We start from the raw sequence: 18,656 nt of genomic DNA, 5'->3' as shown, positions 1-18,656 counted from the left end.
ATCCAGAGTTGTGATTCTCCCATGACGCTGCTCTGAAACTGTACTGTTTAGTAAGGACAGGAACAATGTTCTGCTGGTACAGTGTAGCTGCATGTCCCTTTAAGGCTTTGAAGTCTAATTGGTATTAAGTAAAGACTGAGTGAGTTCATACAGAAGTCAGTTAAATAATAAAAACATTGAGTGTCTGGTGTTTGCTGTTGCCGGAGTCTCCCTGTACATTCCACATGATTGTATTATTGCTTTATATTTTATTCAAGTGTGTCAGAGGTCTGCATTAGACTGATATCTGCAGTGTGATGTACAGGGGATGTGTGCACATCTAGAGTTTTTCTAATATTAGAGATAGATTTTTCATAAAATGTTTGGATAAAAGTAATATTTCCAAAGATTTATTATAAAATAGAATCACCCGCTGATTTATTTTAATAAATCTTTCTGATGATCAGACTTGTGAGGTTAACAAGAAAGCTCTCTGATACTAGCCAGTGCTCACCTTGCCTACTCTTCATTTTAAATAGGCTGCTTTTCCATGTTGTCATTTAGTTAGATCCAGGCTCAGCTTGGGGTTTGAGATCAATGAAGTGTGGCCTCACTGCACTGTATAAAGACAAGTAGCTGCAAATGAAGAATAACTGGTCATTCACCCCCTTGCTGCCTCTGGGGCCTTGCTTTGTGCAAAAAGGCTGTTGTATTTGCCTATACGGTGACCGATTTGAAAATTCATTGCATGCGACATGCTTTGGGATATTTCTCATACGAAAAGGCGCTGTATCAATGTAAGTTCTCTCTTTTAACTGATTGCTAACCTTGAAAACCGGTGACAAAGCGGCCCTATTTTTGAAAACTGTCCCATCCTTTTTGCAAATCATCGCCGGTGTTTTCCTCATCGGTGAGGGAAATCTCCGTCTCAGCAGGAGGTCCCAGAATGTTCGAACACTTTGAGCTCCCCTCTGGTACAGTTCTGGGCATCTGCAATGACGCAGCAAGGCCACCGCTCTCAAGTCCGCACTCCTGGCTAACGGGGGCAGCCAAACTGGCTGCCTGGTTCTGCTGCTGGCCGTATTGCCGCCTCGCTTGCAGGAAAAGTGCAGGGTCGGGCATGGGGTCCAGTTCGTCTTGTCTCGCCCGTCGTCTTTGCTGAGTGGAGTCCATCCCCAGTGCTCTGTCAGTGCAGTTTTTATCAGTCATTTTGGAATGGACTTTATGGTTTCTTCTCAGTGATATCGATGTATATACTGGAGACGTAGGGATGGCTTTATCAGAAGGTTTATCTGACGACCGATTACCTAGCCTGGAGTTACTTAGTTTTTGTTTGAAGCTGTGCAACTGAAAGGAGAGATGGGCCGCAGTCTCGGACTGCTTCTGCAGTTCACTACTCAGGAGGGTCATCTTATGACTCCGTCTCTTGAGTTCCTCCAGGAAGAGCCGCTCCCTCCTCCGCATGCTGTCCTCCAGCGCGGTTATCAGGGCCTCTTTATGGCGGAGTTCTTTTCTCAGTGCTGCATTTTGCAGCTCCTTCTCTCTGATTTGTGCCTCGAGAGGGGCACAATCCTCCTGCTGCTCACAGTCATCTGCAAAGGAAATGAGAAACAGAGGTCGATTTAAAATTCAAAATACTTGGAATAGGCTCCTTTCAAGAAAATAGTTCACCGGCATAACACCCCGGGCTCTGTCTTTGGTTTTCCCATGGCTTTATTGGGAAAAGCTGTCCATTTGGGGCCCTCACCCTCTCTATGACCATACATGCCAACCCATGGTGAACCATCAGAAGACTCGAGGTATAGCATCTCTTCTTTCCACAGGGCACTTTACAGCCTTCCGGTATCAACATTGAGTTCAACAATTTTAGATCATAACTTCTGCCCTCATTTTGTTTCCTTTTGCTCTGCTGTTTTTATTCTCTCATTTTCCTTTCCTTTGCTTTCGGATGATTCTGCCATTCACACCTCCTCTAGACACAGCTTTTGTTTCTTGACTTGTCCCATTACCACTCCCTTTGGCCTTGCACCATCAACATTTTTGTCATTTAATCTCTCTTACCTTCCACCCTATCACAGGCCTTCCCTTTTGTTCTTTTTCTCACCCTCTCTGCTTTCACTTGCTTAAAACCTGTTACATCTCTAACTTTTCCCAGTTCTGATGAAAGGTCATCAACCTGAAATGCAAGTAATGCTTTCTCTCTCCATAGACACTGCCAGACCTGCTGAGTATTTCCAGCATTTTCTGCTTTTGATTTTACAAAGAAGGCTTGTGAACTATTTCTCTGTTGAGCTATAATGGCTGATGACTCCATTCTTCATATTTTCTGTCCCCTCACTCCCAGAAGGTGCAGCATCGCCCAATTTTCTCCTCTATTTTTCATTTCTTCGTCTTGACTTCTGAAGACCTTTATTCATCCTGGAATACAATTTTACAGATTGCTCCAGTATCTCATCCACATGTCTGTACTTCATAGAATCATAGAGCACAGAATTAGACCATTAAGTCCATCTTTGAAAGAACTTTCCAATTAGCCTCCTGCTCTTTCCCCATGGTCCTGCAAATGTTTCCTTTTCAAGTATTTATCTAAATCTCTTTCAAAAGTTACTATTATGTCTGCTTCCACCACCCTTCCAGACAACGCATTCCAGATCGTGACAACTTGTTGCATTAAAGAAAAAAATTCTCCTCATCCCCCTCTCTGTGTCTTTTGCCAATGATCGTCAATCTCTGCCCTCTGGTTACTGACCTTCCTTCCAGTGGAAATAGTTTCTCTTTATGTACTCTATATAAACCTTTCCTAATTTTGAACACCTCTAATAGATCGCTCCTTAAGCATCTTTGAGTCCCAACAGCATTTTTGACTTGCGGAGGGGAGGGGGGTCAAATCGTGGTTAAACCTGAACATGTCCTCCCATGACACTTGTACATACATATTTCCCATCGGGGCAAATGGACAGTAATTCAAAGCCACAGCCCATGTTCAGTCTCGCCTTCCCCTCCCCAGCCCAGAGATGTCAACAGTAGGACTAGGATCACATTCCTGACTGAGATCAGGTAACTGAATGGGGTCAAGTTTGGAATCTCTTTTGTCTGAGTTGATGTGTAATACACTGAACAATCCATTTACTCACTGAGTCACTATGACATTTATCTTTTTGCTTAATAATCTGTATTTTTTTTAAATATTCCTGACATTCAGAGGCAGAGAACTATGTGGTTACAGTTTCTGACTCATCCAGGAAGTGTCATAGCAACATTATTCCCAGGTCTGTTCAAGGCAGCCGTATTAAAAGTATTATAGTTAGGGTCATGTTATACAGAGGGATTTTATCCATTAGAGATAGAACCATAAATAATCTACATTAGTTTAAAGGGATGAGTGCAGTGTTACATTAAGAGGCAGGAGAGGTATAGAGTTGTCAATACATGGAGTGGTGGGGTGAGGTGGGGAAGCATTGACCGGAAACCAGCTCAGATACAGCACAGACTAGATGCAGAGTAGTGCAACAACAATGTCTCTGAACCAAAATCTAAGAAGAACGTCCCTCCCATAGCACCAGTATTTATTTTTTACAATTTCTATTCCAATCATTCTTATGGCATCTTTAAGAGAGATTGTCAAATTTTGGCCACCTTTGGGCTGTAAACTGGGTTGAGACTATTCAAACTTATGGGATTTACATGTATATTGTGGCAAAGCATTTGTTACTTCAAACACTGTAGCTGTTACCTTGAATGGCAGAGGTCATTCTCCACTGCTATTTTCTTTGTTACAAATTTTTAGAATTTAATTTGTGTGTTTTGAATTTCCCATTCCGTTAGTTAACATCAACATTACAAACTGTTTGAAGGAGAAATAGAAATTTAATGCAATGATCAGAAAAGGCTGGCCAGTAGTAAGGCAGGAAATGGTCACATGATAGAGGATCTCTGTGTATGGAAACCTGAAGGCTGAGGTCTGGTGAGTGAGAAGTGATTCGAGAGGGAAAACTTTGCCAGTGAATGTTATATTTCATATTGTCATTGTAATGTTTCAAATTTGCACTTTGAATAAGTATCATTTAATGGTTTATTCATTGGATTAAGCTTCAAGAGAGACTTTCATTATCATGAACTGCATTCTATGTAGGTCTCAGAAGTAAGAAGACACTGTACTAGACTCGATGTATCATCCATCTCCTTAGCTTTTCATGTTTTCAATCAATCTTATATGCAGGTATAGTCAGTACCTCAATACAACCCATTAATATAAATCAAGAAAATACTTTTCTGTTAAGTTGAGATTCCTCAGTCCCTTACTCTAAATTCTAGCATCAGCAATAGTGCAGGGATGGTCACTTATGAGTTGATGCCCAGAGGGGTATGGAGTGGCATGACTGCAGTTGAGGGGGAGATGAGCTGTAAGCAGAATTGAGTGTCATATTGCAGAGTAATAGTGCTGCAGTACAAAAGTGACTATACTTCAAGAAATATTTAATTGGCTGTAAAGCACTTAGGGACTTCCTGAGATAATGAAAGGCACTATATAAATGCACTTTTAAAAAAAATTGCATAATACCACCCAACTATGAGCACAATGCACCAGAAGTGCAAATTGATTAAAAGGTTTTTAATGATCTTCACTAAATAAGGAGGAGTTCACTTTTAATCTGCTTCGGTACTGTTCTATAATGAGCTCCAGTGCCACAGGATGAGGAAAAAGCTGTTAGAAATGGCACAGAGGAAACATTGCATGTTATGACCTTTAGCTTCCTGCTTTGAATTAGTGAATAAATGTAATGGGTTATGAAGCAAGGATCCACCGGCTCTGCCCAGGTGACAGTTTGCCTGAACTTGCATTTATCTGCAAGCAGATAATGAAGTACCAGAATGTAATGTGAATTTAATGATCCAAGGAAACTAATTTCAGTTTTTTATTCCTCTTTTAGAAGTGTCATGCTTATTAATGAGGAAACATAGCAATTATCAACTGATGGAAAAACCTGAAACAAATAGTTTAACTACCATTGTTCTTTGATGCTTGGCCTCCCAGCAACTACTTATACTGCCTTACTGTGAAGATTTGTATCAAAAGGAATTGAAGGCAGGTTATAGTATGGTATTCTACACCTGAGAATCCCTGAGTGTTTATTTCTGAGAAGATGTTAACTGGTGATTAAAAGCAAAATACTGCAGATGCTGGAAATCTGAAATAAAAACAAGAAATGCTGGAAATACTCAGCAGGTCTGGCAGCATCTGTGGAGAGAGAAGCAGAGTTAACGTTTCGGGTCAGTGACCCTTCTTCTCCAGTTCTGAGTATTTCCAGCATTTCTTGTTTTTATTTTATATTAGCTGGTGATTGTTCCTTAAGAGCACTGTGTGAAATGTTGGCTATGATCGTGTGCTGACTTCCATTTTCTTTTAGTTTCTGTTTCTGATTTTCTCCTCTTAGCTTTCTCTCCACCCTCTCCCCCTGCACCACTGCCACCCAACCCCTAAACCTTCAACAATGCTGGAGTACATTCTGATCTCTCTGGTACATTGCCCAAGTTGCTGTTCTACTCAGAGTCCAGATAGTGACTGAAGCAGGCTCCTGGAGCATTGAAAAGGAAAGGACTTGTCCATAGCAACATGACAATCCTGAGCAATCACCCACTTACAACAGTTATTATCTCGCTTTGACCAATGATTTGTCATTTGCAACCAGCCATGGTTGAGCAATAAACCTTATGGGAGTTGAATCGATATTCTGGAGTATCCTTTGGGGTCATGGAGACATTTGTAGGCCTTTGCCTCAGGAAATTAAATAAGTGAGGTGAAGTGTACAATAGAATGGAGCATACACGGTGTGTGGAAGAAGACAGCATGATGGACCAAGTGGCTTTTTCTCATTCTGTGCTTCGCGTGACCTCTCAAGGGTTCTTTAGCAAACACTTTATCTGCAGAATGTGTACCTTTTCCTTTGTTGGCTAACTTAATGTAAAACTTGTTTGTGAAAGTGGTCCCATGTATTAAGATCAAATGACTCATTAATGGCTCAGCTCCCCGAGGAATAAGCAAGCATCTGATATAATGGAAACATGTAAACTGGTGTTGAGACAATAAATGAATTCAGTTATTGAGCAATTAATATGAGGTTCACAACACTGAGCTCCCATTACAAGAAGTTTATTATGAAGAACAAGATTGTAATCTATCAAAAGAAAATGAATGATGAGACTGCAGCAGGCTAGACAGTGCACGATCACAAAAGGTTACTCTCGCTGCGTGCGACTGTCATTTTTTTTGTTTGAGGAACAGTGTGCTACATCAGAGCAGTTACCATGGCGATAGCAAAACATTTGCATCAGTGAACCCCTGGGTGTTCCCTATCCCAGATATGACAGTGTAGGGAGATGCTGTGTGGAGGCCACGTCCATCATTATCGGGAGGGTTTGAAATTGAAGGGAAAGTCACCCCAAGCTGCTTTTGTGAAGATTTTAGCAGCAAACTACACAATGGCATTGGTACAGGCCTAGAAGCCACACGTCTGCCTGTAGTCTCCGTTAAAATATTGCATGCAACAAGAAAACCAAGGCATGGGAGTGGAAAATGGAACATCTTTAAATAGGTAAAAACTGGCAGCATGTTTGTTTTGTTCCCATTTTCTGTCCTTGCACATTGCTGGCCCTCCCCAACTAGGAGAATCTGTGAAATGTATGAAGCAATGGCAGATTAATTTTATTGTGAATAAGCATCAAGTACAGAAAATAGGAAGACAAGAAATTGATGTCATAAGGTGTTACAAATTTGGATTTGCAATAGATGCCTTCTTGGGTTCATCAGTTTCAATCGTTCCCATAAATGGTCTGATTGTCTTACTTTTTTATGGGAGTAGTTTCACCCTGCCCTCAATCTATTTGTGTGAAACTGCAACCCAGAGACATACAATCCTTGTGATCTGGACTCATGTCTTTCACACACATCTGCAATTGCTCTGCAAGCAAGACAAGTAAACTCTTAGTGAAACGGGAACTGATACAAATCATTAAGTTGATTTATTTCACAGTCAAGTGAACATACTGAACAGCAGTTATGATTGGACTCACTTCATTCAATCTTTACAATTTATCTACACCCAATACAAATTAAGGAAAATGCCACACTACCCACATCAGTGGGTCACCTGACTTGAATTAAACAAGATGGCTTCTTCTACCATTTGTAGCCTTTCTGACTCAGCAAAAGCCTTCCCAATCCATTTCAAAAAACCTCTTTTTTTATTTCCTTCTTTACAGACAGACGGATCAAATGATTTTCCAGTGCAATGGGTGTTGATCTTTTGTGATCACCTAGACAAGTTAACAAATTGCTTATTGGTCAGTCTCTGGGGAAAACAACTTTGCATATTATTCATCTTTCAACTAAATGTCTTTTTTGGGACCTTGTGAGGATGCATGTTGCTTAAAAATTCTTTCTGTGGAAAGATAATCAACAAATCCTGAAATGTGGCATTAAGTACTGTACAAATAATGTCAAGTTAGCTAAAGATAATGTTTAGTTTAGTTTAGAGATACAGCACTGAAACAGGCCCTTCGGCCCACCGAGTCTGTGCCGACCATCAACCACCCATTTTACACTAATCTACACTAATCCCATATTCCTACCACATCCCCACCTGTCCCTATATTTCCCTACCACCTACCTGTACTAGTGGCAATTTATAATGGCCAATTTACCTACCAACCTGCAAGTCTTTTGGCTTGTGGGAGGAAACCGGAGCACCCGGAGAAAACCCACGCAGACACAGGGAGAACTTGCAAACTCCACATAATGTTGAAAGAGGTCTGGCTCAATGGAAGTCGAGCACCTCTGACAGTGCAGCATTCCCTCAGAACTGCACTGAAGGGAGTTAATTAGGGCTTGATTTTTTTCCTTTCTTTAAAACTTTCTGATGCATTGCTATTGTAATTCTAGTCAACATCTTAATGTCTAAAATTGCCAGGGGGACTGGGATACCGGGTTTGGTGATGGGGTAGTGGAGATGTTTTTTTTTGAGCATTTAAGAGGAAGATGATGTGTTCTTGAGGCATTGATCAATGTGCAGGCTATTTGATGCTGAGTAAACACTCGAGTTCCACCTGAGCTGACATGGATAATATATTTCAGCTAGACAATACTAAAATATTTGGAGATAGTTGAAATTCAATTTCCTGTTGCAGCATTGGAGTGATCCAATGCAGCAAGGATTAACGTGAGAGGTTTTGAAATATATTAGCATAATTCGTTGTCTGAAACAAATACTTTTGATTTATTCATGGAGAGATCATAGTACAGCACAGAAGGAGGCCATTCGGCCCACTATGTCTGCACTGGCTCGTTCAAAGTGGCCACATGAAAACATTGATTTTGATCTCATTCTGTTGATTAATGCTGCAATGCCGTGTGACCCTTTATATTCCTAGGAGGTAGCCAAGTGATTTGTTTTCAGTTAGAAGCCAGGATATTGAAGTCACAGAAAGGCAGCACTTGCTCAGCAACAATCTGCTCAGTGACGCTCAGTTTGGGTTCCGCCAGGGCCCTCAGCTCCTGACCTCATTACAGCCTTGGTCCGAAGATGGACAAAAGAGGTGAGGTGAGAGTGACTGCCCTTGACATCAAGGCAGCATTTCACCAAGTATGGCATCGAGGATCCCTAGCAAAACTGGAGTCAATGGGAATCAGGGGGAAACTCTCCGCTGGTTGGAGCCATACCTAGCACAAAGGAAGATGCTTGTGGTTGTTGGAGGTCAATCGTCTCAGTCCCAGGACATCATTGCAAGAGTTCCTCAGGCTAGTGACCTATGCCCAACCATCCTCAGCTGCTTCCTGACCTTCCTTCAATCATAAGGTCAGAAGTGAGGATGTTCGCTGATGATTGCACAATGTTCAGCACCATTCGTGACTCCTCAGATACTGAAGCAGCCCATGTCCAATTGCAGCAAGACCTGGATGACATCCAGGCTTGGGCTGATAAGTGGCAAATACATTCGCGCCACACAAGTGACCATCTCAAACAAGAGAGAATCTAACCATCTTCCCTTGGCATTCAATGGCATTACGATCGCTGAATCCCCACTATCAACATCCTGGGGTCATCAATAACCAGAAACTTAAATGGACCAGCCACATATAGGCTGTGGCTACAAGAGCAGGTCAAAGGCTGGGAATTCTGTGGCGAGTAACTCATCTCCTGTCTCCCAAAGCCTTTCTGTCATCTAGAAGGCACAGGTCAGGAGTGTGGTGGAATACTCTCCACTTGTCTGGATGGGTGCAGTTCCAACAACACTCAAGAAGCTCAACACCATCTAAGGCAAAGCAGTACGCTTGATTGGCACCCCATCCACCACCTTCAACATTCGCTCCCTCTGCCACCGATGCACTGTGGCAGCAGTGTGTACCATCTACAAGATGCACTGCAGCAATGCACCGAGGCTCCTTAGACAGCACCTTCCAAACCCGTGACCTCTACCACCTAGAAGGACAAGGGCAGCAGATGCATGGGAACACCACTAACTGCAAGTTCCCCTCCAAGCCACACAGCAGCGACTTGGAACTATATTGCCATTCCTTCATTGTTGCTGGGTCAAAATCCTCGAACTCCCTAACAGCACTGTTGGTGTACCTACACCCCAAGGACTGCAGCCATTCAAGAAGGCAGCTCACCACCACCTTCTCAAGGGCAATTAGGGATGGGCAATAAATGGTGGTCGAGCCAGCGAAACCCACAACCCACGAACAAATAAAAAAAATTTACTTGAATGATACCAGAAATCAGAGCAGTCTGGTTGTCATGGTTGTGAAGATGGACTCAAAAAATTGGGACTTTCTTTTCCATTGACTCACAGAGGCTAATGGTGGGGAATCTAAAGGAGCTTTTCAACATTATGATTTTGAGAGGATAAGTGGTGAAAGGTTATTTCCACTAGCTGGCAAATTGGTAACAAGAGGTCGTAGACTCAGGATTACTGGTAGAACAAAGGGGAAAATATCAATGTTTTTCAACACAAGACTTCTAGAACCCACAATGCTTTATCACCAGTGGCTACTGATGTAGGGACTATAATGTAATTTAAAAAGGAACTGGTATAGTGCAGAAGGAGGCCATTCAGTCCATTGGGCCTGTGCTGCTATTAGCTTTTCGACTGGAGTTATTTAAGCTAATCCCAATTCGCAGTACTTGCTTGTATCCTTCTCCAATCTTAGGCATATCCCCATGTTTATATATTAATCTAGAAGGACACCACCAAGGTTAAAATGAGTAGGAGAAAATTAAATGAGAAAGAGTGATTAGATAATGGCAAGTTTGGCTTTTAAAAGCCTTTCGAGTATCGAAAGAAGAGACTCAGGGGCTGGATTTTACCAGCGGGCCTTCATTAAAATATTTAAATGAGGGTAATAAAAATGCCCATGCATCTTCCGAACTCTGTATGGAGTTCTGAGGTGAGATGCTGGTGGGGAGCGGGGAGACATCAAATTATCAGGGTGGGGGTGGGGAGCAGGAAAAGCCTTTTTCATTGGCGTTGGGGATGGTGGGAAGGGGTTTAGGGTCAAAGGGAATAACGTTTGTGGGGGGGGGGGGGGAAAGGTCATTATTGATAACTAATTTGTTTGGGGGGGGGGTGTAGGCCAAAAAACTAATGATTTATGCATGGGGGGCGGGGGGGGGGGAGGTGGTGGTGGGAGAGGGGATTTCAAGTGTGGACAAATCTTTATTTAAATTTTTATAGAACCAGCACCTTCAAAAATGTAAATTTCTCCCGAAGGGCTTGAAGCCCTTTAAAAATGGCGCCTGCGCAGTGGCGCCGGACGAGGTTGTCAGGGATGCGGTGGCCGCCCCCTCTCTATGTCATTTGGGGTGGCCGCTCCACCCGCTCCCTTTAAATGAACCCCCCGCGTGTAATATCGCGGGGGCTCTTCACAGCGCGCCGCTGCAGAGCGAGGTGCGCTGATAAAATTCAGCCCAGGGTTTAAGGAGTTACACAATTTGAAAGAAATTCAGTTCAACTCTCTCCTAAATTCACCAAGGGACAAGTTTGTAAAGCAGATAAATTACCTGATGTAACATGCCATTTCGAATAATGTTTTATCCTAATAATGATTGACAGAATTTTGCCCAATGTGTTAAATGGGACCAGATTCTTTTGACATTTTAATATTGGCTAAGCTGAAAACACCAATCATCATCCTGATTCCATCACAGCATGGAATAAAAAACACCAACATTCACTGGTTCATTATCTGATTATAACTGGAAAATAATTACTTTGTCATTTTACTTTGAAGATTTACATTTTTTACTGTCTATATTTTTAAAGAAACCAACCAAACTGCCAGGGATATGATAGCATTATTAAAATCCAAGCGTTCGAGAGTTTCTGCTAAAACCGCTCTTCAGATCCTTACTAAAGTATGAAAGTGATCTCTCGCACTGGGACTCAACAGCCAGATCAAATAATGGGAAACTTCATGCATCCATCTGAAGGTCAGAGAGAACTCCTTGACAGCAGGTTGTCAGATGCTTGGCCTGACTTTCAAGCTTTTTGGAAGGGTGAGGGTCTAGCAGCAGTTGGAGTTTCTTTAGTTATGGTTTACTGCAAAGGAATGGAGTATTTGTAAAACAAAATACCACAAAAAAGCACCAGTGCTGCACTTACACACTGCTCTACATGTTTAATACGAACAAACATACATACGAACATACCAACTGGGAGCAGAAGTAGGCCATTCGGCCCCTCTAGCCTGCTCCATTCAATGAGATCATGTTTGATCAGTTTGTGTCTTGAAATTCACACTCCCATCTATCCCTGATAACCCTTGATTCCCTTGCCTAACAAGAATCTATCTACCTCTGCCTTAAAAATACTCAATGACACCACCTCCACCACCTTCTGAGTCAGAGAGTTCCAAAGTTGCACAACCCTCAGAGAAAAAAATTTCTCCTCATCTGTGTCCTAAAAGGGCGACCCCTAATTTTAAAACAGTGTCCTCTAGTGCTAGACTCGCCCCATCCTTTCCGCATCCACCTTGTCAAGACCATTCAGGATCTTATAATCTTCAATCATGTCTCCCCTCACTCTTCTAAACTCCAGTGAAAACAAGCCCAGTCTGTCCAACCTTTCCTCATAAGACAACCCGCTCATTCCAGGTATCAATCTAGTAAACTTCCTCTGAACCACCTCCAACGCATTTACATCCTTCCTTAAATAAGGAGACTAAAACTGCACACAGTATTCGAGATGTAGTCTCACCAATGCCCTGTATAACTGAAGCAAAACATCCTTACTTTTATTTTCAATTCCTCTTGTAATAAAGGATAGCATTCCATTAGCCTTCTTTATTACTTGCTGTACCTGCATAATACCTTTTTTGACTCATGCACTAGAACACTCAGATTCCTCTGCACCTTGGAATTCTGCAGTCCTTCTCTGCTTAAGTAATGCTTAAGCTTTTTTATTCTTCCTGCCAAAATGAACAATTTTCCATTTTCCGACTTTATACTCCATCTGCCAGATTTTTGCCCGCTCACTCAACCTATCTATATCAGTCTGCAAGCTACATATGTCCTCTGCACAACATACTTTCCGACCTATCTTTGTGTCATCTGCAAATTTAGCTACCATACCATTGCTCCCCTTATTTAAGTCATTGATATAAATTGTAAAAAGTTGGGGCCCCAGCACAGATCCCTGCGGGACTCCACTCGTCACATCCTGTCAATTTATGCATACTCTCTATTTTCTGCCAGCCAGCCAATCTTCTATCCATGCTAATCCCCCTAAACCGTGAGCTCCTACTTTGTGCAGTAACCTTTATGTGGCACCTTGTCAAATGCCTTCTGGAAATCCAAGTACAGTACGTCAACGGGCTCCCCTTTATCCACAGCGCATGTTACTCCTTCAAAGAACTCCAATAAATTGGTTAAACATGATTTCCCTGTCACAAAACCATGCTGACTATTCCCGATTACCTTGAATTTTTCTAAGTACCCAGCTACAGCCTCCTTAATGATCGATTCTAACACCTTCCCTATGACAGACGTCACGCGAACTGGCCTATAGTTACCTGTTTTCTGCCTCCACCCACCGCCCCACCCGTCCCCCCCCCCCCATCCTTGTTGAATAGAGGGCTTACATTTGCTGATTTCAGTCTGATGGAACCTTTCCAGAATCTAGCGAATTATGAAAAAGTAACACCAAGGCATCTACTACCTCATTAGCCACCTCTTTTAAGACCCTAGGATGAAGCCCATCCGGACCCAGGGACTTGTCAGCCCGCAGCTCCATCAGTTTGGTCAGTAATGTAACTGAACTCGACGTTTCAGTGTCCTGCTAGGCAGTGACAACCAATTCACCATGTTAGCACTATTCATGTAATTACTGTAGGCCTCAACAATTCTGGCATTTAGCTCTTCTGTAATGTGCCCTCCATCTCTTCAGCATTCATTGGGGTTGCTATATATTGAAATGAACCTGTTAAAGGGATTGAGTTTCAGTTTTGTCTAGGTAATGTTTGGGTAGTTTTTTGGCAGAACTCAGGCCTCTGAGGCAGAAGGTTATACTTCCAAGCTTCAGTATGGATTTGAACACATAATCAAGGCTGATGCTTCAACACGGTACTGAGGGAGTGCTGCGTTGTCAGAAGGTATATCCATCTGGCGTGGTCCTGTCTGCCTTGATGGATGCAAAAATCCCAGGACACTATTCGAAACAGCGCAGCTAGTTCTACTGGAGTCCTGGCCAACAGCCATTCATTCTTCAACCAACACCACCAAAAACAGATTATCTGGTCGTTCATTTAATTTGCCATTTGTGGGAGCTTGCTGTGCACAAACTGGCTGCTGTATTAGCCTCCAAAACAACAGTGACTTAACTTCAAAAGTAATTAAAGGCTGCGAAGCATTCTGGGACATCTTAAGGATGTGAAGGCACTATGTACATGCAAAATCTTCTCTTTCCCCTCCTTGTAATTAAGATAAATGCAGACGAAGGTTAGCAATTTTAGCTTATCCATTCAGGATGAGTTCAGGCAGTTTTAGTCCAGTTCAATGTGGGCAGGTACACATGGTACAAAACTGTCTCTAATTTGGCAGTAATTGGTAAACCAGAGACGTTACTCAGCAGCTGCAGTAGGAGGTTCCCATTTGTCTAATGGAACTCCACAGGCCGATTCAGAGTACAAGAAAGAACAAACTCACAAAAAATAAAATTGACTTATGTGACCACAAATGCCCCAAGGCACCTCACAGTTGATGAAGTATGTTTGAAGTGTAGCCAGTCTTACAATATAGGGGAACACAGCAGCCAATTTGCACACAGTAAGGTCTCTCAAATTTCAATGAGCTAAATGACCAGATAAATTATTTTAATGACTGTGGTTGGGGGATAAATATTGAACAGGGCACCAGGGGAAACATCCCTGTTCTTTTTCTTTGAATAATGCCATGGGATCCAACTGAGAGGGCGAACAGGGCCTCGGTTTAATATCTCATCCAAGAGATGGCACCTGCAACTGTGCAGCACTTCCTCAGTACTGCACTGCAGTGTCAGCTTGGATTACATGTTTAAAATGGGGATTAAACTTGTGAGTTTATGACTCCAAGGTTAGAATGCAACCATTCTATGTATATATAAATGATTTGGAGGAAAATGTAGCTGATCTGATTAGTAAGTTTGCGGACGACACAAAGGTTGGTGGAGTTGCGGATAATGATGAGGATTGTCAGAGGATACAGCAGGATATAGATCGGTTGGAGACTTGGGCGGAGAAATGGCAGATGGAGTTTAATCCGGACAAATGCGAGGTAATGCATTTTGGAAGGTCTAATGCAGGTGGGAAGTATACAGTAAATGGCAGAACCCTTAGGAGTATTGACAGGCAGAGAGATCTGGGCATACAGGTCCACAGGTCACTGAAAGTGGCAACGCAGGTGGATAAGGTAGTCAAGAAGGCATACGGCATGCTTGCCTTCATCGGTCGGGGCATAGAGTATAAAAATTGGCACGTCATGTTGCAGCTGTACAGAACCTTAGTTAGGCCACACTTAGAATATTGCGTGCAATTCTGGTCGCCACACTACCAGAAGGACGTGGAGGCTTTGGAGAGGGTACAGAGGAGGTTTACTAGGATGTTGCCTGGTCTGGAGGGCATTAGCTATGAGGAGAGGTTGGAAAAACTCGGATTGTTTTCACTGGAACGACGGAGGTGGAGGGGCGACATGATAGAGGTTTACAAAGTTATGAGCCGCATGGACAGAGTGGATAGTCAGAAGCTTTTTCCCAGGGTGGAAGAGTCAGTTACTAGGGGACATAGGTTTAAGGTGCGAGGGGCAAAGTTTAGAGGGGATGTGCGAGGCAAGTTTTTTACACAGAGGGTGGTGAGTGCCTGGAACTTGCTGCCAGGGGAGGTGGTGGAAGCAGGTACGATAGCGACGCTTAAGAGACATCTTGACAAATACATGAATAGGAAGGGAATAGAGGGATATGGGCCCCGGAAGTGCAGAAGGTGTTAGTTTCGGCAGGCATCAAGATCGGCGCAGGCTTGGAGGGCCGAATGGCCTGTTCCTGTGCTGTACTGTTCTTTGTTCTTTGTTCATTGAGACAAGACTGATGTTTCAGTATTTATTTTTTTTAAGTCATGGCATTTCTATTCATCACATTCGCCAGAGGGATTGAGGTTTTATTTTGTCTGCTGCAATCAATGTTGAAGGTTTGCCTTGGTATTATTTCCCAATCAGAGCACTTTGCAGTGCTTTCTCCCAGCTCATCATCCATCCTGACAGTGTTGATCAGGAGGAAGGGGCCTTGTGTAGTAACAGTTCCTCAGCGCCCAAGATCATGAGCTTCAGTTGACTTGATTGGACAAGGCAAATCAATTCCTAAAAACAGATTACTAAAAGCTGGTTACTGGAAGATATGTTGATAGGATGGGATGAAGTAGAGTGACATGAGGCTCGTACGGAGCAGCTACCCTGGCATAGACCTGTTGGGTCAAATGGCCTGTCTCTGTGCTGTAAAATTTGTTCTAATTCTCTGATTACTGAATAGTTCAGTCCATACTTGCATCCCATTCTGAAATTGTGAAGGTGGCAAGATTGCTGTGCATATATATCTTCATGAGGGAGTCATTATTTCTAACTGAATTATAGAATACCAAGTATGTTCGATGAACAAATCAAATTCTTACCAAAATGCATGGCAGCAGAGCATGGAGCTGCGAGCTTACTGAGTAAATGGGTGAAATTATCTCCATCGAAAAGAAAGGATTCTAAAATGCTGCATCAATTTGTGAAGAGTGAGTGATTACTCAGCGAAGAACGCAACTTTAAAAAAAAATCAGTCTGTGCAGCATTCAGCTATCTAGAAATATATGCAAATTCAACTGCAAATCTTCAGTCAGGAGATGCTTACATCAAAAAGATAAATAGGCTACTGTGTGACAATATTTTTTTGATACTCTTCAAGGTGAATGTTGTTACTGCTGAGGCAACGGAACATTCAGGTCAGGTATTGCACAGCCAGATACTGAGTAAATCTCCTTCCACTGTGCCAAACAACATGTCTCTGCCAAAACTGCAGACATTCACTCCCAGTTGTATCAGTATACTATTTTTCCTATACTAGTCCATCCAAGTGAATTCATGTTGAACTAGGGGTCATTTATGTTGTCAGGCCATACCCACTAAGAACTGCATAGAGATGGCCCATACATATTTCACAAGGGAGCTTCACAGTCACCACACAGTGCAGACCCATCAATCTGGGCTGGATTTGCACCCAGGCCCCACAAGCGTAAAGCCAGTGTGTATCTACTCGGCCAGAAGAAAGCACCTCTTGAAAATTTCAGATGTCTCTCGGCACTGCACTCAAGCATCAGACCAGATTATGTACATTTAAGTCCTGGAATGGGATTTGAAATACCAACCCCTAGGGGGTTGCAGGAGCAGAGGGAACTGTGGGTATAGGTACACAAATCAATGAAGGTGGCAGGGCAGGTTGAGAAAGCGGTTCATAAGACATATGGGAACCTGGGCTTTATAAATAGAGGCACAGAGTACAAAAGCAAAAAAGTTATGATGCACCTTTATAAAACACTGGTTCGGCCTCAAATGGAGTACTGTGTCCAATTCTGGGCACCATACTTTAGGAAGGATATGAAGGCATTAGAGAGGGTGCAGAAAAGAGTTACAAAAATGGTTCCAGGCATGTGGAACTCCAGTTATGTGGTTAGACTGAAGAAGCTGGGGCTGCTCTCTTTAGGGAAGATTAAGAGGAGACTTGATAGAGGTGTTCAAAATCATGAGGGGTCTGGACAGAGTAGATAGGGAGAAACTGTTCCCATTGGTGGAGGGGTCAAGAACCAGAGGACACTGATTTAAGGTGACTGGCAAAAGAAGCAACGCCAACATAAGGAAAAACTTTTTTTACGCAGCTAGTGGTTAGGATCTGGAATGCACTGCCTGAGTGTGTGGTGGAGGCTGATTCAATTGAGGCTTTCAAAAGAGAATTAGGTAATTAACTGAAGAAAAAAAATTTGCAAGGCTACAGGGAAAGACGGGGGAGTGGGATTAGGTGAGTTGCTCTTGCAGAGCCAGCACAGACAAAACAGGCTGAATAGCCTCCTTCTGTGTTGTAGCCAGTCTATGATTCTATGACCTTTTAACTCTGAGGCAAAAGTATTACCAATGAGCTAAGCTGACACTTGTTATTAACTGCCATGAGGAATGGTGGGGAAAAGATTTCTTCTCTGTCGTTTGTGGTGAAATCCTAAATATAAGACCATTTAATGAGAACAAGTGAAGTTATTCAAAAGGGCTTTGCTTTATTGATACTACTATGAACTTTGTGCCTCTTGTACTTATGGCGTTGTATATGCATCACCTGACAATGTTCCTCCTTCCTTTGTTCAAATTAAAACTCATCACATCAACTCCCACTATAACTCAGTCTTTCCTAGTCCATCAAAACTGTGGCACTCTTTGCCTCCCACGGTCTACCCATCTTCCAACAATGTATAGACGTTAAAACCTAAGATTGGTGTCACTTACCTGTACCACCTGATTTATTTTGCCTTCTATTCTTTTTAATCTTGATGGCATCTTTCACTGTGGGCCTGACCCTTTGCACTAGTTTCTGAATTTTACTTTAAAAGGAATATCCTATATAGTAGAAGATGGCTGGATTGTATGGTTATTAATATGCATGAAGTGTGAAACCCTGCCCAACTAAGAGGATGCAACACATGTACATTATTTTATATTAACATATTTACAAACGAGTTCCAAACTGCAAAAGCAACCCTTGTAGCAATCTGTTTGCTGTCACAGAATGCAGTATCACAGGAAATAATTTCAATGCTTGTATCATCATTCTCCTGTTATCCAGATGGACATTTCACACTGCTGTGGGGTGGTGGGTGGTGCAAGGGTGCAGCACACAGGACAATTCCGGCTCATTTACTTGGTTTGCATTATTTTTAGGGTTGCATGGCATTCCGTTGACTGGATGATGGGTAAATATTTGCAGGGTCCAGTGAGGTGAATCTTTTCCCACCCTGGGTATACTGGGCAAACAAGAATGGATAATTTGTTTCAACTGAGAGTAGAGAATTGGATTTGAGCTCTGCCATTACCGGACTACTGCTGTCCATTTATAAGTGAGAAATCGGGTGGCACTTT

The 18,656-nt window shown here is 42.5% G+C and overlaps 1 protein-coding gene across 1 annotated transcript in view; it reads right to left on the bottom strand.

Moving 5' to 3' along the window:
- Positions 1–831: 831 nt before the first annotated feature.
- ccdc92ba (coiled-coil domain containing 92Ba) overlaps positions 832–18,656 on the bottom strand; it is a 40,853-nt gene continuing 23,028 nt past the window's right edge. The window contains exon 3 of the mRNA XM_068009992.1: positions 832–1,571. Coding sequence (XP_067866093.1) covers positions 832–1,571 — 740 coding nt within the window. The remainder of the gene's footprint in view (positions 1,572–18,656) is intronic.

The sequence above is a fragment of the Heterodontus francisci genome, chromosome 30, assembly GCF_036365525.1.
Source record: "Heterodontus francisci isolate sHetFra1 chromosome 30, sHetFra1.hap1, whole genome shotgun sequence".
NCBI lineage: Eukaryota > Metazoa > Chordata > Chondrichthyes > Heterodontiformes > Heterodontidae > Heterodontus > Heterodontus francisci.
Note: the sequence above shows the minus strand (reverse complement) of the source record. Positions and strands in the feature narration are given on the sequence as shown.